This window comes from Salmo salar, chromosome 06 (assembly GCF_965601325.2).
Source record: "Salmo salar chromosome 06, fSalSal1, whole genome shotgun sequence".
In the NCBI taxonomy this organism is placed as follows: domain Eukaryota; kingdom Metazoa; phylum Chordata; class Actinopteri; order Salmoniformes; family Salmonidae; genus Salmo; species Salmo salar.
The window spans coordinates 95020879-95047915 of record NC_138296.1 but is presented as its reverse complement, the minus strand read 5'-3'; the positions used below and the strand labels follow the sequence as shown (position 1 = coordinate 95047915).

Genomic DNA, 27037 nt, shown 5'->3' with positions numbered 1-27037 from the left:
AAGAGTCTAACGTAACCTGAAAACGACCTGTTATTGGCAGAGAGTTTTGAAACTCTCTTTGTTATTGGTCTATTCACTTATACCACCTGGTGATGGCGTCATGCGGTCCCCCCCCCCTTAGCAAAGTTTGTTGATATTTCAGGTGGTCTTTTCAAACAGCTCTTACACTATTAGTGCATTATCAGAATCTTCACAATTTCACTGTATTATTCCAACCTCACAGTTTGGGGAAATATATAAAACACAGGGAAATCACGTTTTTGACTGCATCATCATTAGCCCCTGTTAACCTTCTCTCTCCTTCCTCTCTTCCAGTGTGGGGGCGAATAAGAGGAACACAGACACTTCGAGGACCACCTGCCCCTAGACAACCAGTCAGCGTAACCATGACAACAACCACCTGCCCCTAGACAACCAGTCAGCGTAACCATGACAACAACCACCTGCCCCTCACCTTCTCTCGGCTGAGATAACTTCATCCAGTGGCGGGGACTGACTAGGAAGTAACAGCCATTGGACAGGAAGTAATAAAGATGTCTTCCCATAAGCGTAGCTTCCAGTGCTTCGATGCCATCTTGGACGACGATGGCCACCACCACCAGCTCCACCACCACCACCACCACCCCAAACTCTCACTCCCCTTCGTGCTGCGTTCTGCCCCCACGCCATCCCCCAGCAGATCCTCCCATAGTGGGGGTAGCACTTACCAGGAGCCCCTGGAGGACCGAGGGTGCTACCTGTGTGCCCAGGCCACAGAGGCCAAACAGGAGACCCAGAGAGAGGCCCAGAGAGAGGCCCAGAGAGAGGCCCAAAGAGAGCCTTCAGCCTGGTACCTCCCTCCGGTCCACCCACACCACCACCCCCAGCAGTATGTCCGCAGGCGACCTGCCCGGCCTGACCAGCCCACTGCTGAGGCCTCTGACCACCAGCACCTCACCAGGCACACCAAGAAGGTGGTGCTGGTGAAGAATAGCGACCCCTCTGTTCAGAGGACCATCGTGCTCCGTCGCAGGACCCTCCACAGCCTGAGCCTGTTTCTGGAGGAGCTGTCTGAGTTCATGCAGTACCACATCAGGAAGCTGTACACTCTGGAGGGATGCAAGGTGACACCCCGGACCGGCTGTCTGTTGCAATAGAATAGAATAGAATAGAATAGAATGGAATAGAATAGAATAGAATAGAATAGAATAGAATAGAATAGAATAGAATAGAATGGAATGGAATAGAACAGAATAGAATGGAATAGAATAGAACAGAATGGAATAGAACAGAATAGAACAGAATGGAATAGAATAGAATAGAATGGAATACAATAGAATAGAATAGAATGGAATAGAACAGAATGGAATAGAACAGAATAGAACAGAATGGAATAGAATAGAATAGAATGGAATAGAATAGAACAGAATGGAATAGAACAGAATAGAACAGAATGGAATAGAATAGAATAGAATAGAATAGAATGGAATAGAATAGAATGGAATAGAACAGAATAGAATGGAATAGAATGGAAAAGAACGGAATGGAATAGAATGGAATAGAATAGAATGGAATAGAACAGAATAGAATAGAACAGAATAGAATGGAATGGAACAGAATGGAATAGAACGGAATAGAATAGAATGGAATAGAATAAAATAGAATGGAATAGAACAGAATAGAACAAAATGGAATAGAATAGAATAGAATGGAATGGAATAGAACAGAATAGAACAAAATGGAATAGAATAGAATGGAATAGAATAGAATGGAATGGAATAGAACAGAATAGAATAAAATGGAATAGAACAGAATAGAACAGAATGGAATAGAATAGAATGGAATGGAATAGAACAGAATAGAATGGAATAGAATAGAATGGAATAGAACAGAATAGAATAGAATAGAACAGAATGGAATAGAATGGAATAGAACGGAATGGAATAGAATGGAATAGAATAGAATGGAATAGAATGGAATAGAACAGAATAGAATAGAACAGAATAGAATGGAATGGAACAGAATGGAATAGAACGGAATAGAATAGAATGGAATAGAATAAAATAGAATGGAATAGAACAGAATGGAATAGAATGGAATAGAACAGAATGGAATAGAATGGAATAGAACAGAATAGAACAGAATGGAATAGAACAGAATAGAATAGAACAGAATCGAATAGAATACTTCAATATCTCATAGAGACATTTGCTTTGTCACAAAGTACAGTCATACATAGCATGTGAAATAACATATATCACAAGACATAATAACCAGGAAATAAACAGAATGTGTTATAATTGTTTTTAGTCATCACATGAATGATTTGGTTTGGAAAATGTTACGCAACAGTGTGGAGACTTGAGAGCAGTTTTCTGGTTTTTTTTTTTCTTCTTCTCCAATTGCCTCTGAGGCCTGGAAATGTGAGAGTGAAAGAGAGACCTCTAGTGGCAGGAGTTATGACTACTTGATTTTTACCAAGCCCCGTCAACCCTGATATGCTAAGATTCCATTTTTCTATTCAAAACCAATTTGTATTAATTACAGTACGAGAACCTTAAACTTTTGTTTAAGAAAAGCCTATCTCTTTGAGAGGCAGAGATCATTCTGGCTTATTAGGCACCCGTCCAGGAATTTCCTGTCTGTCATATCCTATTAGTCATTTATGTAACTTAGCAGACTTGCTTATCTAGAGCGACTTACAGGAGAAATGACGATTAAGTGCTTTGCTCAAGGGTTCAGAACAGATTTTTTTGTTGTTGATCTTGTCAGCTTGAAGATTCAAACTAGCGACATTTGGTTTACTGGCCCCAGTGCTCTTAACCATTAGGCTTCCTGCCCTCCTGCTCTGTTCTACCCAGTGTAAACATGCTGTAAGGTCTTGTACCGCTCTCTACTCCACTCCATTAGTGGTGCTAACACTGCTACTGTAACTCCCCAAGGATGCATCAGAACCAAACCCCTACAGCCATTGGCTGATAATGGATCAAGTTAAAAGTTCCAACAAAAGTTGACACTGTCAAAGTTTAAATTCATATTTTTGTGCACGTCCGTTGACAGTTTATCAAAACTGGCAACTCTTTTCCAGCCCCCCCCCCCCCCCCAAAAAAAAAGAAATCTGGAAGGTCAAATGAGTCTCTTCAAGATTCCTCGGAATATAACATTTGTTCTATTGTACATTCAGTTGTACTTACTGCTTACAGTGCATTTTTATTTTTCCAACTATAAAAAAAAAAGGACACTGGCAGTTGAACCAGATAAATGGCTTTATCCGCGGTCACACGTAGCCCGGCATGAAGATAATTAATCGCTGCTGAAGTGGAAGACGTATTTCTGAGCGACTCCTGGTTTCAAATAGCCTGTGTATTCTCAACACTGACCTGCTTCTAGTCTTTCAAAATAGCTCTGTTTTAACCAGGATTAATAGTTACACAGGAGGACTGAAACATCCCAGCAGTCTAAATACAGACACATATATATATATATGTGTGTGAGAGAATATCCCCGATTTCTTTACCAAATGACAAACATCAGAAGTGCCTACATCTGAGAGGGTTATCGTTTTGTCGGCTCTCACTGGAATCAGCAAAGTATGACTCCAGTTTTCATTTGTTATTTATTTTCTTATGTTGAGATGTTGGGTGTTTGATGTCTGGTCTTTCAACGACCAAACTTAAACCATCACATTGGTACATTATTTGAGATAGTAGGCTATTACATTTCACAACCTTTAATATTTAATCAAAGTTTAAAATATTCACCGAATTAACACTTATTCTGCAAACTAGAGAAGGTGAAGAAAAAAAAAAAACGTGTTGATTAATTTGTGTTAGATTTGTAGATTGTAAATTGAACTACTTAATGATTATGAGTTCAATGAGCGTATAATATGGAGATTTCCACACAGCACACAGAATGAAGAGAATCGTTTGTTACCCGAACAGATAAATCACTAGGTCATTATGCGATCTGTAATGGATTACAGTGATCATCACAGTGATCACAACTCTCTGTGGTGTGGCTCCTGCTTTCGCCCATTCAGCAAACTCCTAGGGCTGGAAACGGGCAAAATAGACGGAAAACTAAAACAACCAATTCCTATTGGACAAATCCAAGTAGTTCCACACAGTTTTCTGTAATCCCCACCCCCCACCCACCCTCCCCGGGTTTGGTGCCAACTGAATACTACCCAGACCTCTGCTTTCTTGTCTGTTGTAATTCCTTCCTGCTTTCGCCCATTCAGAAAACTCATAGGGCTGCTGAGCCATGCTTGGTACTCTTTGTCTGGTGACAATATGAGCTCTGTCCGGTGGAAAAATCCACTTTTTTTTGCATGACATGAAATAATCAACAGATATCTTCTTTTTATTTTTTACTGTAATCATTGGCTGCGATTTAGGCAAATTGATTTAAAAAAAAAAAAATTTTAAAGTCACGTTGTATTTGACTGCTTTAAGTTAATAATTGTTTGAATTTATATAATGCTTTTTTTTTTACAGATGCTCAAAGTGCTTATACATAGGGAAAAAAATTCACCACCTTAAAGCATTTCACTGCAGTGGGCTAAATCAGTACCATACAGAGGTAGTCTTAAACAAACCCAGTTTGAAACAGATACACATGGACTTAAAGAAGAAGAAGACACCTGTACCACGTCAGATATAGAGTTGACATGTATTACATTTTGAGTTTGCATCCCAATATTACACTTTATATACATCACAGAAGACTGAAAAATAACAAAGCTGTTTGACATAGAAACACCAGATTTTTGTCTGTTTTAAAAAAAAAATAATAATCTTTAATAATTATGAAATTATGAAAAAATATTAATAGCATTCCACCCATGAGGTGAAAGAGGGAGCGCTATTGGTCACTGACTGCAGGAAAGGGCTAAAGTGTTACGGATGCAAGTCAGCATGCAGAATGCCTAAAACATATTTTCTATATCAGACTTCCCCTCATGGTAGGCTAATTAACTCAAGTTAATAATATCAGAGGGGCTTTGGGTGGGAACAGGAGCAGGAGTTAAGGAAGTGATGCTGTTTTAATGATTAGCCTTAATGTTCGCGTGGGAAAGTTAAGATGGCAGATGTTTATGTTTCCTGAACTCATTAACATCTTCATGTTGTTGATGGCTGTAATCCATAACGACCATAACGACTTTGAATCCACGTCCGTACCTTGTGTATGGTCTTAATCATATAGCATCCTTTAAACACTTTATAATTCTTCGACTCTTTATGTAAACATTATTCAGGGGTTGTCTCATTGTGATAAAACATTTCTTGCAAGAGAGACCTACCAATCTTAGTTTAGATGAACAACTGATTTTGACTAACTCTCTTTGTCCGTTTCCTCATCTAGGAATCTTTCCGGAACATTCTTCTCACCTATCTATCTGTGTGTTCCTCAGATCGACAGTGTTCAGAGTCTCTTGCAGTGCCCCAGTGTGTTGATTTGTGTGGGCCATGAGCCCTCCCACACCATCCTTCTGGAGAACTTCCGGAAAAACTCAGATGCCAAACTTCCACGACTGAGTCCAAAGTCTCGTGGACACTCCAACACAGCCAGTGAAGGACAGGAATCAGAGAAAACTGGTAGAAATATAACTCAACAACGTCTTACACTGTCATTACAAGACATTTTTGATCAATTCTACTACTATGTTACGTAAAACATTTTGTTTGGAACTGTCAGTATCATGGCCATCATAGATATCAATATCATCATCAATCTTCAACAAAAAAAAAATCTGATAATTCTTGTAAAACAAAGCTATTGAACTTGTTGAAACTTTTTTTTTTATAAACGTTTTTATTTTTATTATCAAATTGAAATATCGTCAGTGTCAATCTTCTTATAAACCTAACTGATCATTCGTTTTTTTTCTTCTCCTTTTTCACTAATACAGGCAGCTTAGGACTTGAGACAACGAAAACTGTCATCCACCCAAGATCTGAATCCAACCGGTCAGCCAAGCACTCCATATCATCTGACAAATCACTCCCACCAATCAACTCTACATCCCCGGCCCATGTTGGCCGTGAAGGCTTGATGGACGATGACATTGAGAAAAGGGTGCTAGTCAACAAAGATGGCAGCTTGTCAATGGAAATGAAAGTGCGTTTCCGACTACTGAACGACGAGACCCTACATTGGTCCACAGAGATAAAGAAGTCGGTAGGAACGACCAACGAATACCTCCAAGGATACCACGACAACTGCTTTCTTCAGCAAGGTAGCGTGGAAAGCTGTTCCGAGTCGGAGCCCCTTTCACCAGGCGAGGCTGATGATGCCTACATCATCAAACTGCACGAGAAGCATCTGGAGATCCCTCACTGTCAGCACTGCTGCGGCCACTGCCAGGACTATGAGATCTGGAAGACCCATATTTCGGGGGGGCAGAGGACTGTCCGCCACGTCACCTCCTCCAGCTCCAGTGCCTCCTCACACACCATTGTCCATAAAAAAGGTTCGGTGGAGACCATGTCCAGTGAGGAGATCACCGAGTACATGGTGGAGAAGGCGACTTGCTTCCAACAGACTGTGGAGGAGGGGGGCGACACCACTGTGGAGTACTGCACCATCAGCCGCGGCTGCAGCAGGAGCGAGATGAGCTTGACGACGACGTCTGGGAAGTGTAAGAGTAGGGCTTCTACCCAGGATAAGAGCGAGATCCTTGGCAAGAGCGAGAGCATTGACATTACAACCCAGGCATCGGATAACGACGAGGATATGGCTGATAGTTCTTCCTCTGCTCCTTCTAAGGAGTCTCAGAGTGAGGTTAGCGTCAAGATCACTGATGCGGAGGAAGACGAGCGGCCTGTGTCTGCTGTTAGTCTTTCCTCTCAGATTCTGGCATCGCTCAGGGAAGACCAGGATGATGAGGATGACGACCTTCCACCAAGTGCTTCGAGAGCGTGTTCGTGTTCCCAGAATAGTAACACCGAAGAGAAGGAGGAGGAGCCCACCAGAAGTGCGGTTTTGAACACAGCAGCAACACCAATGCAACATTTATCTCCAAGGCCTCCTAGTAGTAAGGCATCTTCTGTGCACTCTAAGTCAGTCAAGGCTGTGTCTCGGGCACCAGCAGATGGACAAGAGGACCAAGAATCAAACAACTGTAAATGTGAAGCATCTGACGAAGCAGGAGATTCTACGGACGCTGATGACAGAAATGCTGAGACTGCAGTTGAAAAGGAAGCGGGTCAAGAAGGGATCCCTTCAGAGAACACTGAAACCAAAGACACCAAACCAGAGGAGAGGGCAATGAGCTCACTGTCTGTCAAATCAAATGTCTCTACCAGATCCAGGAGGTCCAAAGTTGGGGATTCAGGAGTTCAGGAGGAGAAGGGAGAGTGGTTATCAAGTGCCATGTCAGTCAAATCCAATGCCTCAGGAAAGTCAAGGAAGTCCAACGTTTCAGCTGTAGAAGATGTAGAAGTACAGCAACATCAAACAGACAAAAGATCCTCAAGTGCCATGTCAGTTCAATCAAATGTCTCAACAAGATGTCAGTCCAAAATGTCAGAAGTGGCAGCTGAAGAAAACGTTACACCAGAAGAAGACGCAAAAACAACTTCAAGTGCTTTGTCAGTTAAATCAAACTCCTCAAGGAAGTCCAAAGTTTCTGATGTTCCTACTGAAGACAGCGCTGAAGACGAATTGGATGAAGCGGAGGAGAGAGCAGCTAGTGCTATGTCTGCTATGTCTAATGTGTCTACCAGATCAAAGAAGTCCAAACTTTGTGTTGAAGAAACTAAGAGAGCATCCAGTGCTATATCTGCTAAATACAATATGTCAGCAAGAAATACGATGTTACTGATGAAATATGATGTTTCTGATGATCCCGCTGCAGACGTTCCCGCGGAAGAAAATGCAGGAGACGAAGCAGGGGAAACTAAAGAGAGAGCACCCAGTGCTGTGTCTGGTAAGTCTGCTAAGTCTGTTTCTGCTAAATCAAAGAAGTCCAAGGTTTCTAAACTCTGTCCAGAAGAAGAACTTAGAGCAGCCAGTGCCTTGTCTGGTAAGTCTGCCGTTTCAGCAAGATGCAAGAAATCCATAGTTGTTCCCGCTGAAGAAAAGGCAGAAACTGAAGAGAGAGCATCCAGCGCTATGTCTATTAAATCTAATGCCTCAGCAAGATCAAGAAAGTCTACAGCAATAGATGATGTGGGGGAAACTGAGGAGAGATCACCGAGAGCTATGTCAGCTAAGTGTAATGTTTCTGCGAGATCTACGAAATCCAATGTTTCTGAAGATCCACCTGATGAAAATGTAAAACAGAAAGAAGAAGCTGAGGAGAGAGCACCTAGTGCCATGTCTGCTAAGTCAAATGCTTCTACCAGATCAAAAAAGACCAAGGTTTCTCAAATTTGTGTTGGAGAAGACACTGAGAGAACATCCAGCGCTATGTCTTCTAAGTACAACCGGTCATCAAGATACAAGAAATACTATGTTTCTGATGGAGAAGAGGATCAAACTGATGAGAGACCATCTAGTGCTATGTCTGCTGAGTTCAATGTTTCCAATGCTGAAGACAACGCAGAAGTGAAAGAATCTGAGAGAGCAGCTAGTACTATGTCAGAAGCTCCCGCTGAAGAAAAAACTGAAGAAAATACAGGAGAGGAGGTAAAACAAACAGAAGAAAATATATCGGAAGAAGACACAGAAGCAGAGGAAACAGAGGATCGTGCTCCTAGTGCTATGTCAGCTAAATCCAAAGCTTCTGAAGTTCCCCCTGAGGAAAATGAAGACGAGGAATTGGAAGAAATTAAAGAGAGAGCACCCAGTGCCATGTCTGCTAAGTCAGCTAAGTCTGATATTCCTGCAAGATCAAAGAAGTCCAAGGATTCTGAATGTTGTCTTCAAGAACCCGAGAGAGCATCCAGTGCTATGTCTGCTAAGTACAATATGTCAGCAAGACACAAGAAATATGACTTTTCAGATGATCCTGCTGCAGAGGACGAGAGAGCAGCTAGTTCTATGTCAGCTAAGTCCAATGTTTCAGCTAGATCGACAAAATCTAAAGCATCTGAAGTTCCGCTTGAAGTGGAACTGGAGGCTTCAGAAGTTCCTGCTGAGGAAACTGCTAAAGAAAAAGTAGAGGCTGAGGAAAGAGCACCGAGCGCTATGTCTGCCAAGTCAACTAAGTCTAATGTTTCAGCAAGATCCAAGAAATCCAGAGTTTCTGAAGTTCCTGCTGAAGGAGAGGATCCGACTGAAGAGAGAGCACACAGTGCTATGTCTGCTAAATCTAATGCTTCTGCAAAATCAAAGAAATCCAATGTATTTGCAAGGTCAGCAAAGTCTAAAGCTTTAGAAGTTCGTCCTGTGGAAAATGGAGACAAAGAATTGACAGAAATTGAAGAAAGAGCACCCAGTGCCATGTCTACTAAGTCAGCTAAGTCTGACGTTTCTGCAAGATCAAAGAAGTCCAAAGATTCTGAATTTTGTCTTCAAGAACCAGAGAGAGCACCCAGTGCTATGTCTGCTAAGTACAATATGTCAGCAAGACACAAGAAGTACGACTTTTCAGATGATCCTGCTGCAGAGGACGAGAGAGCAGCTAGTACAATGTCAGCTAAGTCCAATGTCTCTGCAAGATCCCAAAAATCCAATGTTTCTGCAAGATCTGCAAAGTCTAAAGCTTCAGAAGTTCCTCCTGAAGTGGAAGTGGAGGCTTCAGAAGTTCCTGCTGAAGAAACCATCGAATGTGAAGTAGGGGAAACTGAAGAGAGAGCACCGAGCACTATGTCAGCTAAGTCCAATGTCTCTGCAAGATCCAAGAAATCTAAAGCTTCAGAAATTCCTGCTGAAGAAAATGCAGAAGAGGATGTAGGGGGATCTGCTGAACCAGAGGATGAAACAGAGGAACGAGCTCCCAGTGCCATGTCTGCTAAGTCCAATGTTTCTGCAAGATCCCAAAAATCCAATGTTTCTGCAAGATCGGCAAAGTCTAAAGCTTTGGAAGTTCCTCCTATGGAAAATGGAGACGAGGAATTGGAAGATATTAAAGAGAGAGCACCCAGTGCCATGTCTGCTAATTCAGCTAAGTCTAATGTTCCTGCAAGATCAAAGAAGTCCAAAGATTCTGAATTTTGTCTTCAAGAACCCGAGAGAGCATCCAGTGCTATGTCTGCTAAGTACAATATGTCAGCAAGACACAAGAAATACGACTTTTCAGATGATCCTGCTGCAGAGGAGGAGAGAGCAGCTAGTACTATGTCAGCTAAGTCAGCCATGTCAAATGCTTCAACTAGATCTATAAAATCTAAAGCTTCTGGATTTCCAGCTGAGGAAAATGCAGAAGAGATAGAAGAAACTGTCAGAGCACCTAGTGCCATGTCTGCTAAGACTGAAGTTCCTGCTGAACCTGAGGATGAAACTCCAGCTTCAGCTGACGACAACGCAGAAGAGGAAGTGGAGGTCGCTAAGGAGAGAGCTCCCAGTGCTATGTCTGCTAAGTCCAATGTTTCTGCAAGATCAAAGAAGTCCAAGGTTTCTGAATTTTGTCTTCAAGAGCCTGAGAGAGCATCCAGTGCTATGTCTGCTAAGTACAATATGTCAGCAAGACACAAGAAGTACGACTTTTCAGATGATCCTGCTGCAGAGGAGGAGAGAGCAGCTAGTACTATGTCAGCTAAGTCAGCTAAGTCCAATGTCTCTGCAAGATCCCAAAAATCCAATGTTTCTGCAAGATCTGCAAAGTCTAAAGCTTCAGAAGTTCCTCCTGAAGTGGAAGTGGAGGCTTCAGAAGTTCCTGCTGAAGAAACCATCGAATGTGAAGTAGGGGAAACTGAAGAGAGAGCACCGAGCACTATGTCAGCTAAGTCCAATGTCTCTGCAAGATCCAAGAAATCTAAAGCTTCAGACATTCCTGCTGAAGAAAATGCAGAAGAGGATGTAGGGGGATCTGCTGAACCAGAGGATGAAACAGAGGAACGAGCTCCCAGTGCCATGTCTGCTAAGTCCAATGTTTCTGCAAGGTCCCAAAAATCCAATGTTTCTGCAAGATCGGCAAAGTCTAAAGCTTTGGAAGTTCCTCCTATGGAAAATGGAGACGAGGAATTGGAAGAAATTGAAGAGAGAGCACCCAGTGCCATGTCTGTTAATTCAGCTAAGTCTAATGTTCCTGCAAGATCAAAGAAGTCCAAAGATTCTGAATTTTGTCTTCAAGAACCCGAGAGAGCATCCAGTGCTATGTCTGCTAAGTACAATATGTCAGCAAGACACAAGAAATACGACTTTTCAGATGATCCTGCTGCAGAGGAGGAGAGAGCAGCTAGTACTATGTCAGCTAAGTCAGCCATGTCAAATGCTTCAACTAGATCTATAAAATCTAAAGCTTCTGGATTTCCAGCTGAGGAAAATGCAGAAGAGATAGAAGAAACTGTCAGAGCACCTAGTGCCATGTCTGCTAAGACTGAAGTTCCTGCTGAACCTGAGGATGAAACTCCAGCTTCAGCTGACGACAACGCAGAAGAGGAAGTGGAGGTCGCTAAGGAGAGAGCTCCCAGTGCTATGTCTGCTAAGTCCAATGTTTCTGCAAGATCAAAGAAGTCCAAGGTTTCTGAATTTTGTCTTCAAGAGCCTGAGAGAGCATCCAGTGCTATGTCTGCTAAGTACAATATGTCAGCAAGACACAAGAAGTACGACTTTTCAGATGATCCTGCTGCAGAGGAGGAGAGAGCAGCTAGTACTATGTCAGCTAAGTCAGCTAAGTCCAATGTCTCTGCAAGGTCCCAAAAATCCAATGTTTCTGCAAGATCTGCAAAGTCTAAAGCTTCAGAAGTTCCTCCTGAAGTGGAAGTGGAGGCTTCAGAAGTTCCTGCTGAAGAAACCATCGAATGTGAAGTAGGGGAAACTGAAGAGAGAGCACCGAGCACTATGTCAGCTAAGTCCAATGTCTCTGCAAGATCCAAGAAATCTAAAGCTTCAGAAATTCCTGCTGAAGAAAATGCAGAAGAGGATGTAGGGGGATCTGCTGAACCAGAGGATGAAACAGAGGAACGAGCTCCCAGTGCCATGTCTGCTAAGTCCAATGTTTCTGCAAGGTCCCAAAAATCCAATGTTTCTGCAAGATCGGCAAAGTCTAAAGCTTTGGAAGTTCCTCCTATGGAAAATGGAGACGAGGAATTGGAAGATATTAAAGAGAGAGCACCCAGTGCCATGTCTGCTAATTCAGCTAAGTCTAATGTTCCTGCAAGATCAAAGAAGTCCAAGGGTTCTGACCTTTGTCTTCAAGAACCCGAGAGAGCATCCAGTGCTATGTCTGCTAAGTACAATATGTCAGCAAGACACAAGAAATACGACTTTTCAGATGATCCTGCTGCAGAGGAGGAGAGAGCAGCTAGTACTATGTCAGCTAAGTCAGCCATGTCAAATGCTTCAGCTAGATCTATAAAATCTAAAGCTTCTGGATTTCCAGCTGAGCAAAATGCAGAAGAGATAGAAGAAACTGAAGAGAGAGCACCGAGCGCTATGTCACCTAAGTCTAATATCTCTGCAAGATCCAGGAAGTCAACAGTGTCTGAAGTCCCTGCTGAAAAAGAGGATCAAACCGAGAGAACAGCTAGAGCTATATCTGCTAAGTCCAAAGTTCCAACGGACGATACTGCTCAACCTGAGGATGAAACAGAAGAGAGAGCGCCTAGTGCTATGTCAGCAAAGTCAGCTAAGTCCAATGTCTCTGCAAAATCAGGGAAATCCACATTTCCTGAAGCTTCTGCTGAGGAAACAGCAGCCTCAGAAGAGAAAACGAAGGAGAGAGCACCAAGCGCTATGTCTGCTAAATCAAATATCTCAGCAAGATCTAAGAAACCTGACCATGAAACAGAGGAGCGAGCATCCAGTGCTGTATCAGTTAAGTCACATGTATCTGCAAGATCAAGGAAGTCCAAAGTTTCTGAAGTTGCTGCTGAAGAAAAGGCTGCAGAGCAGGTAGAGGAACATGTGGAAAAAGCAACAAGTGCTGTGTCGGCTAAGTCTCCAAGATCAGCCGGAACCCACGCATCTGCCAAGTCCCACGCATCAGACAGAACCCACACAACAGACAGGATCCACACATCAGACACATGTATTTACTGTAACTCCAAACCCAAAGATAGCATAACTGCTGAAGTGACTGAGAGACCTAAAAGCAACATGTCCAATGTGTCATCCCACCTACAAGTGAAAGGACAAAAGGACAAAAACAATACGGATGATGCCAAAAGCGACAAAGGGAGTGATATTTCAATGAAGACAAACAGATCAAAGATTGCCACTAGAGATCATGTAGACACTCCCAGACCTAACTCTATTGCATCAGAGAGTCATCTCACTCCTACTCCACCACACTGCCCACCAACCCCTAGAAAAATGAAACAACCTGTTATTCTACTTGGGTTTTCAAGTGACAGTAACAAGTTACACACAGCAGATCCTAGGAAGGAGAGCTCTAACAACTTATGCGATGGTCCCTTAAAAGCGACAGACTGGAATGTCAGTGACAACAAAAGTGACAAGAGCAGCAAGTGCAAACACAGGAAAGGGGTTTCCTCTCGCAGTTCCTCCCTACAGTTGCTGGAAGGAGATGTCTCTGAGCTGGTTCCCTCCAATTTACCAAACGCCTCTCCAACAGAGGTGGTGAATGAGTGGCTTAAGAAAATACCATCTGATAGTGAGATGTACGACATTGGGGACGAATTCAGTGACAGAGGCCATTCACCGGAGCTGGCACCAAAGGACAAAACGAATGGGACGGAGGAGAACGATGTCACTGCTGTGTGTGAGACTCAAAAAGAAAAGGAAGAGCCCAAAGAGACAGCAGCCAACCATGTGGCTGATGGTGAGGAGCCAGCAGAGACCCCACCTGAGACCCAACCAGAGGGCACCGTTCCACAGGAGGACATATCAAAGAGCTTTCACTCCTCAGTGCAGGTGATGAAAGTACTGTTGAGTCCCAAGCTTGACCGGTGTCACAGCTTACCTGAAGTTTCCCCAGTGTACGGACGTAAACTGAGCACCTCAGCCAGAGGTCTCCTGGATTGCCTCGCAAAGCTGCAGTTGATTGACTTTGATCACAATGACGATGCAAATGCCAAGGAAGCAAGGTACAGAGAGCTAATGAACATCCTCCAGTCCCTCTGGTTGTGTGACCCTGCAGAGAATCAAAAGACACAGCAGAATGGCTGTGATCAACACTCCGTGGACGGTGACACCAAAGCAAGGTCCTCCTCTGGGGTGGACGTCAGCAGTGGCTCAACAGGCTCAGGTAAGAGCTCAGGTGGTTTGGCTCATGCACCGAACGCAGAGGGGGAAGCATTGCCGAGGGTAGAAGAAGTTGACGAAACTGCAGAGGAACAAGAAAGCCCAGAGTTCTCAATCCCTATGTCTGATCTAGCCACTCTGGACATAGCCAGTCAGGTCCAATGGACCACAGAGGAAGGAGGAGGAGAAGGAGGAACAGCAGTGGAGGAAGAGAAACAAAAAGACGAAGACATCCCGGCGTCTGATGACACCATTAGAAATGAAAGTCTGAGAGAATTACCAGAAACACCCCCGTCTTCCAACAAGAGCTCAGACCCTCGAGAGGACACAACCTCTGGCTCTCCTCCATCTGCCCAAAGGGCACAACTAGCCAAAAAGGTTTCCCTGGATCCTGATCCTGTCTGGGTCTTGAAGTTACTGAACAAACTAGAGAAACAGTTCATGACACATTATGTGGATGCCATGGCTGAGTTCAAGATTCGCTGGAATTTGGACGACAGCGAACATCTTGATGCCATGATAGCCGAACTAAAAGACGATGTGCATAGGAGGATACAATTAAGCATTGACAGAGAACTAAGGAAGATCCACGGTCGGGGTGGAAGACCAAGACCACCCAAAGAAGAATTGTCACGAGAATTAAGTGCGCAAACTGAGACGAGGCGAAGAAGACTGAAGGTCGTGCGCAACCAGTCTATTGATTACCGAGAGGAGAAAAGCGACGATGCAACCGGCACTTCATTCAGTGACCAACGGAGTGATGATGAATATTGCCCTTGTGAAACATGTATAAAAAAGAAACTGGATTTAGGGCCACTGCTTCCTGCAGAAGTTTTGCATATTGCTCCAGTCATGATGGCTTTTGATCTAAAGTCAATCCTCCAGTTGAAAAAGGACCCTACTCCAAAGACACAAGAAGTTGATGCTACTGATGACACTGAAACTATGGATGAAGCCACAGTAGTGAAAACTAGTATTATACATGCATTTGATTTAAAGTCAATTCTCCAGTTGAAAAAGGACAATCCTCCACAGATACAAGAAGAAGTCGATGTTACAGATGAGACTGGAGGTATAGATGAAGCCAAAGCAGCAGAAACTCTTGTTGAAAACGTTATCAACGGGGCTAAGAAAGAGGCGAAGGAATCACAAGAACAGGAAGATGCTGCTCAGGATGATGAAATGGGTAATGAAGCTGAGGCAGCAGTAGAAGAGACAGTTAAAGATGAAGCAGTAGAAGAAGAGGAATATGATATTGCTGAAGATGAAGAAACTGTTGACGCAGAAACTCCAGAAGATGAAGCAGTAGAAGAGGAGGAGGAAGCTAAAGCAGAAACAGCAGAAGCTGAGACAGTAGAAGATGAAGCAGGAGAAGAAGCAACTTCTGAAGCAGAGACAGCAGCTGATGACGAAACAGCAGGAGAAGAGGACACTGCTGAAGTAGAGACAGCTGACGAAGAAACAGAGGAAGCAGCAGAAGAAGAAGCTGAAGCTGAAACTGCAGAGGCAGAGACTGCTGAGGATGAAGCAGGAGAAGACAAGGAAGCTGAAGTAGAGGGAGAAGAGACAGCAGAAGACGAAGCAGAAGATGAAACTGTTGAAGCTGAGAGTGCCAAAGTAGAATCAACTGAAGATGAAACTGTCGGAGAAGACGAGACTGTTGGAGAGGAGGAAGCTGAAACTGAGGCAGTTGAAGAGGAAACTACAGGAGAGGAGGCGGCAGAAGCTGAGACAGCAGCAGAAGAAGAGACAGCTCAAGATGAAACTACAGGAGAGGAGGAGGCTGAAGTTGAAACAACCGGTGATGAGTCGGCACTAGCTGAAACTGCAGGAGAAGTAACGGCACTAGCTGAAACTTCAGGGGAAGAGACAGCTGACGACGAAACAGCAGGAGAGGAAGAGAGTGCTGAAGCTGAGACAGCTGAGGGAGAAGAGCAGACAGCCAGAGATGAAACAAGAGGAGATGAGACTGAAAACGCAGGAGAAGAGTCGGCAGAACCTGAAACAGCAGTCGAAGAAGAGACTGGCGAAGCAGAGACAGCTGAAGATGAAGGAGCAGGAAATGGAGCTGAAGCTGAAGCTGAGGAGGATGTAGAAAAAGAGGAAGCTGAAAAAGAAGAGAAAATAGAGCCAGTAGATGAGTCAAACATCGAGGAGACAGCTATCAGGAAAGACAACGTGGAGGAAACACTTAAGGAAACTCAAGTGACCTCATTCGATGCCTTTTCCAGATTAGAGTACTCTGAAGAAGGTGCTTACTCTGACGTTGAGGATTCAGAGACTGAAGGAAACAATGAGGAGTCAGAGGCCCAAGAGGACAAAGCAGAAGAGGAGGGTGGTACTGCAGCAGAGGCTGAGCTTCAGGTTGAGGAGACTACTGTTGAGGAGGAGGTGGAGGAAGGGGAGGAGGAGCAAGCAGAAGCTGAGGAGGAGCAGGCAGAAGCTGAGGAGGAGCAGGCGGAAGTGGAGAAGAAGGATGCAGCAGAAGAGGATGCTGCTGCTGAGGAAGAACAGGAGGAAGCTGAAAAGGAAGTTGAGGAGGACCAGACAGAAGCTGAGGAGGAGCAGGAGGAAGATGAGGAGGAGCAGGAGGAAGATGAGGAGGAGCAGGAGGAAGATGAGGAGGATACAGTTAAAAACTATGCTGCTCCCGAGGAAGAGCCAGCCGATGAGGCGGATGATGTCAGAAGCAAAGGACAGTCTGAAGACGACGGTGATGGACCTTCTGGGACATCTGAGACGAGCCTACAAAGCCAGCCAACCAAATCTTCCATGGAATCCCAACCAGGCTCGCTGGATGAAATCCTGGATGAAGAGGCAGAGCGAGAGTCCAACAGTGAGAAGAGTTCAGGGTCGGGGAAAGGCTCGGGCCACCACCTCTCTGTGAAGAGAAAGCAGATGTACCTTATGGACAAAGAGAACGAGAGCAAAGTGTCAGAAGTCACAGAGTCAGCCAGCGAGGTTCTCGAGCGACAAGTCGTCTCCCCAAAGAAGAAGACTCCAAAGAAGTCTGTCAAGTCAAGCAAGGCCAAAGAGAGTGATATTGATCAAGACGATCTTGATTTCTAAAACTTCACTCTTCAAATTTAATTTACGGTATTTTGCTTGTAAAAAAGTTGAGTTTAATTACCTCCAAATTAATGAAATCAATAGTTCATTATTTGGTTAATTAAAGACATACCTACCTGATCACAGTCAACACACACATATTTTATGTTAAGAATTTAAAGGAATATAACAGAATAAAATAATAATCATATTTTTCCCACACAACTTGAGTCATGGGGAAAAAAAGCCTATTGCCTTTTTGTTCCACATTTCATCTCTTTCCTACCCTCACTCCACGTTGTTAGGGGGCAGACGTAGGGGCTTACATTGATAGTATCTGCATCATGATACCAATAGAAAATAATAGCATACCTATTTTCAAAAGCATGTGAGTCTCATGTTCATATTTCACAACACTAAAAGTGTATAGGCTTTACATGATCGAGCAAGGTAACAGGCCTACTCTTGATTTAGGCTACATTATTAGATGCTAAATGTTTCTGATCACAGATAGATGATCTATACCTCCACTTATTTGCCCAGCCAGAGAATCAACCAGATCACATTGATCGATACAAGTCAGTGAAGTAACAGGCTTTAGTTTGGGTGTAAGGCTACTAAGGGCCTGGAGTGAGGAGCAAAATAATCCACTTGATAAACTACATATCCTGAATAACATGCTGGCAAAATGTTCTGATAAATCAGCCAACTAGACTAAATGATCTGATAAATCAGTCAACTAGACTAAATGATCTGATAAATCAGCCAACTAGACTAAATGATCTGATAAATCAGCCAACTAGACTAAATGTTCTGATAAATCAGCAAACTAGACTAAATGTTCTGATAAATCAGCCAACTAGACTAAATGTTCTGATAAATCAGCCAACTAGACTAAATGTTCTGATTAGGCCTAATAAATCAGCTAACTAGACTAAATGTTCGAATAAATCAGCCAACTAGACTAAATGTTCTGATAAATCAGCCAACTAGACTAAATATTCTGATTAGGCCTAATAAATCAGCTAACTAGACTAAATGTTCTGATAAATCAGCCAACTAGGCTAAATGTTCTGATAAATCAGCCAACTAGACTAAATGTTCTGATAAATCAGCCAACTAGACTAAATGTTCTGATGAATCAGGCAACTAGACTAAATGTTCTGATTAGGCCTAATAAATCAGCTAACTAGACTAAATGTTCTGATAAATCAGCCAACTAGGCTAAATGTTCTGATAAATCAGCCAACTAGACTAAATGTTCTGATTAGGCCTAAAAAAATCAGCTAACTAGACTAAATGTTCTGATAAATCAGTCAACTAGACTAAATGTTCTGATAAATCAGCCAACTAGACTAAATGTTCTGATAAATCAGCCAACTAGACTAAATGTTCTGATAAATCAGCCAACTAGACTAAATGTTCTGATAAATCAGTCAACTAGACTAAATGTTCTGATACAACTAGACTAAATGTTCTGATAAATCAGCCAACTAGACTAAATGTTCCGATACAACTAGACTAAATGTTCTGATAAATCAGCCAACTAGACTAAATGTTCTGATAAATCAGCCAACTAGACTAAATGTTCTGATAAATCAGTCAACTAGACTAAATGTTCTGATACAACTAGACTAAATGTTCTGATAAATCAGCCAACTAGACTAAATGTTCCGATACAACTAGACTAAATGTTCTGATAAATCAGCCAACTAGACTAAATGTTCTGATAAATCAGCCAACTAGTGTAACGGTCTGGGCGTAGTGGGTGCGGAGTCAGGCGCAGGAGACAGAAAGTTCAATGTAACGCTTTATTACGCACAAAAGTAATTCGCCCAAAATGCCGGGTGCACCAAAATACAAACACCCAAAATATACTATCCACCACGCAGAACACAGTGGAAGGATCATTAAGCCCGCACAAAGAACAGCCGGGCCTACTGGCTTAAATAGTCCAACTAACAAGCCTAAATGAAAACAGGTGAAACTAATTAGACAAAACAAACAGAAAAGGGAAAAAGGGATCGGTAGCAGCTAGTAGGCCGGTGACGACGACCGCCGAGCGCCACCCGAACAGGGAGAGGAGTCACCCTCGGTAGGCTTCGTGACAGTACCCCCCCCTGACGCGCGGCTCCCGCAGCGCGCCGACACCGGCCTCGTGGGCCGACCCGGAGGGCGAGGCGCAGGGCGATCCAGATGGAGGCGATGGAAATCCCTCAACAGTGATGGATCCAGGATGTCCCCACCGGTACCCAGCACCTCCCCTCCGGGCCGTACCCCTCCCAGTCTACGAGGTACTGCAGGCCCCTCACTCGGCGTCTCGAGTCCAGAATAGCACGTACTGTGTACGCCGGGGACCCCTCGATGTCCAGATGGGGCGGTGGGACCTCCGGCACCTCACCTTCTTGCAGGGGACAAGCTACCACCGGCCTGAGGAGAGACACATGAAACGAGGGGTTAATACAATAATAGGAAGGGAGTTGGAATCTGTAACACACCTCGTTTATCCTCCTCAGGACTTTGAAGGGCCCCACACACTGCGGCCCCAGCTTCCGGCAGGGCAAGCGGAGGGGTAGGTTTCGGGTCGAGAGCCAGACCCTGTCCCCCGGTACGAACACGGGGGCCTCACTGCGGTGGTGGTCAGCGCTCCTCTTCTGCCGTCCACCTGCTTGCTTGAGGGATTCCTGGACAGCCCTCCAGGTCTCTTTGGAGCGCTGCACCCACTCCTCCACCGCAGGAGCCTCGATCTGACTCTGATGCCATGGTGCCAGGACCGGCTGGTAGCCTAACACGCATTGAAATGGTGACATGTTAGTGGAGGAGTGGCGGAGTGAGTTCTGTGCCAGCTCTGCCCATGGGACGTACCTGGATCACTCCCCTGGCCGGTCCTGGCAATACGACCGCAGAAACCTACCCACCTCCTGGTTCACTCTCTCCACCTGTCCATTGCTCTCGGGGTGATAACCGGAGGTCAAGCTGACCGAGACCCCCAGACGCTCCACAAACGCCCTCCACACTCGGGACGTGAACTGGGGACCCCGATCAGAGATGATGTCCTCCGGTGAATAGAGCTTCCGCAGTCTGTAGGGCCGTAGGGAGACCGGGCAATGGAAGGAGACGGCAGGACTTAGAAAACCGATCCACAACAACCAGGACCTTGGTGTTCCCCTGAGACGGGGGAAGATCGGTAAGGAAGTCCACCGACAGGTGAGACCACGGCCGTTGTGGAACGGGGAGGGGTTGTAACTTCCCTCTATGAAGGTGCCTAGGAGCCTTACTCTGGGCGCACACCGAACAGGAAGAGACATAGAACCTCACGTCCTTAGCCAAGGTGGGCCACCAGTACTTCCCCCTAAGGCCCCGCACTGTCCTCTCCACACCAAGATGACCCGAAGAGGGTAGTGTGTGAGCCCACCGAATCAGTTGATCACGGACACCAAGCGGCACGTACTTGCGACCTGTAGGACATTTAGGAGGCGCAGGTTCCACCTGTAACGCCCGCTCAATGTCCACGTCCACCTCCCATACCATTGGTGCTACCAGCTTAGAGGCTGGAAGGATGGGAGTAGGATCGATGGGCCGATCCTCCGTGTCATAGAGACGGGACAACGCGTCGGCCTTCGTGTTCAGGGAACCTGGTCTATACGAAATGGTGAACCTAAAGCGGGTGAAGAACAGGGCCCACCTTGCCTGACGCGGATTCAGTCTCCTAGCTGCCCGGATATACTCCAGGTTCCGGTGGTCCGTCCAGATGAGAAAAGGGTGTCTAGCCCCCTCAAGCCAGTGTCTCCACACGGTCAGAGCCCTGACCACAGCAAACAGCTCCCGGTCCCCCACATCATAGTTGCGTTCCGCCGGACCGAGCTTTCTAGAAAAGAAAGCGCAGGGGTGGAGTTTCGGTGGCGTATCCGAGCGCTGTGATAGCACGGCACCCACCCCAGCCTCGGACGCGTCCACCTCCACTATGAACCCTAAAGAGGGGTCCGGGTGCGCCAACACGGGTGCATCAGTGAACAGCGCCTTCAACTGGTTGAAGGCTCTGTCCGCCTCTGTCGACCACCGTAAACCAACTAGACTAAATGTTCTGATAAATCAGCCAACTAGACTAAATGTTCTGATCAATCAGCCAACTAGACTAAATGTTCTGATAAATCAGTAAACTAGACTAAATGTTCTGATGAATCAGCCAACTAGACTAAATGTTCTGATAAATCAGCCAACTAGACTAAATGTTCTGATAAATCAGCCAACTAGACTAAATGTTCTGATAAATCAGCCAACTAGACTAAATGTTCTGATAAATCAGCCAACTAGACTAAATGTTCTGATACAACTAGACTAAATGTTCTGATAAATCAGCCAACTAGACTAAATGTTCTGATAAATCAGCTAACTAGACTAAATGTTCTGATAAATCAGCCAACTAGACTAAATGTTCTAATAAATCAGCCAACTAGACTAAATGTTCTGATAAATCAGCCAACTAGACTAAATGTTCTGATAAATCAGACTAGATGATCATGAGCATCACTCACCTCAATTTAGCTAACATTTCCCAGCCTAATTGTAGCCTAACCAATATCCAAACGGAGATTCAGTGAAAACACAAATCTGACATTGATTGATTTATCAAGATGAGTCCCAACGCATGTCTCAAAGCAGTGTGTTGGTGCTGTCCCAATAAATCAGCACACAATAACCCATAATGACAAAGCGAAAACAAGTTTTTAGAAATGTTTGCAAATTTATTACAAATTATAAACCTTATTTACCTAAGTATTCAGACCCTTTGCTGTAAGACTCGAAATTGAGCTCAGCTGCATCCTGTTTCCAATGATCGTCCTTGAGATGTTTCTACAACTTGATTGGAGTCCACCTGTAGTAAATTCAATTGATTGGACATGATTTGGAAAGGCACACACCTGTCTATATTAGGTCCCACAGTTGACAGTGCATATCAGAGCAAAAACCATTCCATGAGGTTGAAGGAATTGTCCGTAAAATTTAGAAACAGGATTGTGTCAGGCACAGATCTGGGGCAGGGTACCAAAAAATGTCTGCAACATTGAAGGTCCCCAAGAACACAGTGTCCTCCATCAATCTTAAATGGAAGAAGTTTGGAACCACCAAGACTCTTCCTAGAGCTGGCCGCCCGGCCAAACTGGGCAATTGGGGAGAAGGGCTTTGGCCAGGGAGATGACCAAGAACCCAATGGTCACTCTGACAGAACGCCAGAGTTCCTCTGTGGGGATGGGAGATCCTTTCAGAAGGACAATCATCTCTGCAGCACTCCACCAATCAGGCCTTTATGGTAGAGTGGCCAGACGGAAGCTACTCCTCAGTAAAAGTCACATGACAACACACTTGGAGTTTGCCAAAAGGCACCTAAAGGACTCATAGACCATGAGAAACAAGATTCTCTGGTCTGATGAAACCGAGATTGAACTCTTTGGCCTAAATGCCAAGCATCACACCTGGAGGAAACCTGGCACCATCCCTACGGTGAAGCATGGTGGTGGCAGCATCATGCTGTGGGGATGTTTTTCAGCAGCAGGGATTGGGAGAATAGTTAGGATCGAGGTAAAGATGAACAGAGCAAAGTACAGAGTGATCCTTGATGAAAACCTGCTCCCGAGGACTCGGGACCTCAGACTGGGGAGAAGGTTCACCTTCCAACAGGACAACGACCCTAAGCACACAGCCAAGACAATGCAAGAGTGGCTTCGGGACAAGTCTCTGAATGTTCTCGAGTTGCCCAGCCAGAGCCCAGGCTTGAACCCGATCAAACATTTCTGGAGAGACCTGAAAATAGCTGTGCAGTGAAACTCCCCGTCCAACCTTACAGAGTTTGAGAGGATCTGCAGAGAAGAATGGGAGAAACTCCCCAAATACAGGTGTGCCAAGCTTGTAGCGTCATACCCAAGAAGACTCGATGCTGTAATCACTGCCAAAGGTGCTTCAACAAAGTACTGAGTAAAGGGTCTGAATACATTATGTAAATGTGATATTTAACTTTAAAATGTTTAATACATTTTTGCTTTGTCATTATGGGGTATTGTGTGTAGATTGATGAGGAAAAAAACGATTTAATCCATTTTAGATTATGGCTGTAACGTAACAAAATGTGGAACTAGTCAAGGGGTCTGAATACTTTCCGAATGCACTGTATCTAGTTGACCACACGCAGCCTGACGCAAGTAGGCTATTGCTTCAAATGTATTATAAGAATTGGATGACTTTGGGAGATTTAGTAAGCAACAATTTGATACATGCCTTTCTATTGATTTAGCCTACTTCATTCCATTTATATTTTGGTCATTCAGTGAGATTTATCCCCACAGTAATTCTTTATGAATCAATCCAGTTGTGGGTAAGAAAACAGTGCGTGCTTAGTGGTGGGCTATGAGAAGAGATGGGTGAAGTGACATGCCTTGCAAAGGTTAGGATGGTTAACGTTCACTGCCTTGCAACTATCAAGCGTTTTAGAGCGTAGTGCGTGCCAATACCGCCTCAGCATTAAGGCACACTAACAGCTACATTTCATACTAAGCCGTAGGGAGAATTTAACAGAAATGATTACTAGATCATTAGGAGCAAATAAAAGTTTCGGCTTCGATATCGGCAATAACCTTTATGGAAAAGCTCAAAAAAAGTTGGCTGTATGGTAAAGTTGGCAGAAAAACATCTTGGTTTGAAAGAGATGATAGAATTGTTGATAGTGATCCATCACTTGATTAAATAATGATCAAAGCACTTTATTTCAGTACTACCACTGTGATTGCACACGTCACATGGCACAGGAAAGTTATGCAAAAAAAAGGGAATCTTTTAAAACTTGAAATATGCGAACTGAAATTAGTCAAATTCTCTGTTATTTTCACAGAACAGAAAATATATATTTTTCTGGAAGAATATTGAAACTTGTTTATATTGTATATTTTATATAAACTAAACTCAGCAAAAAATGAAACGTCCCTTTTTCAGGACCCTATCTTTCAAAGATAATTCGTAAAAATCCAAATTACTTCACAGATCTTCATTGTAAAGCGTTTTAACACTGTTTCCCATGCTTGTTCAATGAACCATAAACAATTAATGAACATGCACCAGTGGAACGGTCGTTAAGACACTAACAGCTTACAGACGGTAGGCAATTAAGGTCACAGTTATGAAAACTTAGAACACTAAAGAGGCCTTTCTACTGACTCTGAAAAACACCAACAGAAAGATGCCCAGGGTCTCTGCTCATCTGCGTGAACGTGCCTTAGGCATGCTGCAAGGAGGCATGAGGACCGCAGATGTGGCCAGGGCAATAAATTGCAATGTCCGTACTGTGAGACGCCTAAGAGAGCGCTACAGGAAGACAGGACGGACAGCTGATATTCCTCGCAGTGGCAGACCACGTGTAACAACACCTGCACAGGATCGGTACACCTGCGGGACAGGTACAGGATGGCAACAACAACTGCCCAAGTTACACCAGGAACGCACAATCCCTCCATCAGTGCTCTGACTGTCCGCAATAGCCTGAGAGAGACTGGACTGAGGTCTTGTAGGCCTGTTGTAAGGCAGGTCCTCACCAGACATCACTGGCAACAACGTCGCCTATGGGCACAAACCCAACGTTGCTGGACCAGACAGGACTGGCAAAAAGTACTCTTCACTGACGAGTCACGGTTTTGTCTCACCAGGGGTGATGGTCGGATTCACGTTTATCATCGAAGGAACGAGCGTTACACCGAGGCCTGTACTCTGGAGCGGGATTGATTTGGAGGTGGAGGGTCCGTCATGGTCTGGGGCGGTGTGTCACAGCATCATTGGACTGAGCTTGTTGTCAATGCAGGCAATCTCAACGCTGTGCGTTACAGGGAAGACATCCTCCTCCCTCATGTGGTACCCTTCCTGCAGGCTCATCCTGACATGACCCTCCAGCATGACAATGCCACCAGCCATACTGCTCGTTCTGTGCGTGATTTCCTGCAAGACAGGAATGTCAGTGTTCTGCCATGGCCAGCAATGAGCCCAGATCTCAATCCCACTGAACACATCTGGGACCTGTTGGATCGGAGGGTGAGGGATAGGGCCATTCCCCACAGGAATGTCCGGGAACTTGCAGGTGCCTTGTTGGAAGAGTGGGGTAACATCTCACAGCAAGAACTGGCAAATCTGCTGCAGTCCATGAGGAGGAGATGCACTGGTGGCCACACCAGATACTGACTGTTACTTTTAACCCCCCCTTTGTTCAGGAACACATTATTCCATTTCTGTTAGTCACATGTCTGTGGAACTTGTTCAGTTTTTGTTGTTGAATCTTGTTCTGGTCATACACATATTTACACATGTTAAGTTTGCTGAAAATAAACGCAGTTGACAGTGAGACGACGTTTCTTTTTTTTGTTGCTGAGTTTACGCTTGAGTGGTGTTAGTACACTAATCAACTATAACTGTAATGAATAGAATAATGAATTATTGAAATAAATGTTTTTATTCTACTCAGATATTAATAAGCCTTTGTCCTAAGGAGCTACATGTAATTAACTGCAAATGGAGCAATAGTTATATACATTATGTACTGTCTATGTGAAACTTGAATGCAAAAGGAAGTACCTCAAGCACAATAAATATATTTTGTAGATTTTTTAGGATTATATATATTTATATATATATATATATATTTTTTTTTTTTTGGCAACATTCTTTCTTGCCTGTCTATGACTATGAACACATATCATGTAGCTTGAAGCTATACATTCCAAATATATGTATGTATGTATGTATGTATGTATGTATGTATGTATGTATGTATGTATGTATGTATGTATGTATGTATGTATGTATGTATGTATGTACAGTATGTATGTATGTATGTATGTACAGTATGTATGTATGTACTGTATGTATGTATGTATGTATGTATGTACAGTATGTATGTATGTATGTATGTATGTATGTATGTATGTATGTATGTATGTATGTATGTATGTATGTACAGTATGTATGTATGTATGTACAGTATGTATGTATGTACAGTATGTATGTATGTACAGTATGTATGTATGTACAGTATGTATGTATGTATGTATGTATGTATGTATGTATGTATGTATGTATGTATGTATGTATGTACAGTATGTATGTATGTAGGTATGTATGTACAGTATGTATGTATGTATATATGTATGTATGTATGTATGTATGTATGTATGTATGTATGTATGTACAGTATGTATGTATGTATGTATGTATGTATGTATGTATGTATGTATGTATGTATGTATGTATGTATGTATGTATGTATGTACAGTATGTATGTATGTATGTATGTATGTATGTATGTATGTATGTACAGTATGTATGTATGTATGTATGTATGTACAGTATGTATGTATGTACAGTATGTATGTATGTATGTATGTATGTACAGTGTATGTATGTATGTATGTATGTATGTATGTATGTATGTATGTACAGTATGTATGTACGTATGTATGTATGTATGTATGTATGTACAGTATGTATGTATGTGCAGTATGTATGTATGTATGTATGTATGTACAGTATGTATGTACAGTATGTATGTATGTATGTATGTATATATGTATGTATGTACAGTATGTATGTATGTATGTATGTATGTATGTATGTATGTATGTATGCAGTATGTATGTATGTATGTACAGTATGTATGTATGTATGTATGTATGTATGTACAGTATGTATGGTATGTATGTATGTATGTATGTATGTATGTATG

General features: G+C 43.6%; 1 protein-coding gene across 1 annotated transcript; it reads left to right on the top strand.

The window, feature by feature from the left end:
* Positions 1 to 235: 235 nt before the first annotated feature.
* LOC106608337 (uncharacterized) lies at positions 236 to 25914 on the top strand. Its single transcript, XM_082976183.1, has 3 exons — positions 236 to 1103; positions 5396 to 5579; positions 5894 to 25914. Exons 1-3 carry the CDS (start codon positions 534 to 536, stop codon positions 17302 to 17304), a joined length of 12165 nt encoding a protein of 4054 aa, XP_082832309.1. The 5' UTR covers positions 236 to 533; the 3' UTR covers positions 17305 to 25914.
* The last annotated feature ends 1123 nt before the right edge of the window (positions 25915 to 27037 follow it).

What these genes read in the sequence shown, in the direction of transcription:
- LOC106608337 (XM_082976183.1), top strand. Translation starts at nt 534, where the DNA reads ATGTCTTCCCATAAGCGTAGCTTCCAGTGCTTCGATGCCATCTTGGAC. An exon ending in ACACTCTGGAGGGATGCAAG is followed by an intron (nt 1,104 to 5,395) that starts GTGACACCCCGG and finishes TGTGTTCCTCAG; the next exon opens with ATCGACAGTGTTCAGAGTCT. An exon ending in ACAGGAATCAGAGAAAACTG is followed by an intron (nt 5,580 to 5,893) that starts GTAGAAATATAA and finishes TCACTAATACAG; the next exon opens with GCAGCTTAGGACTTGAGACA.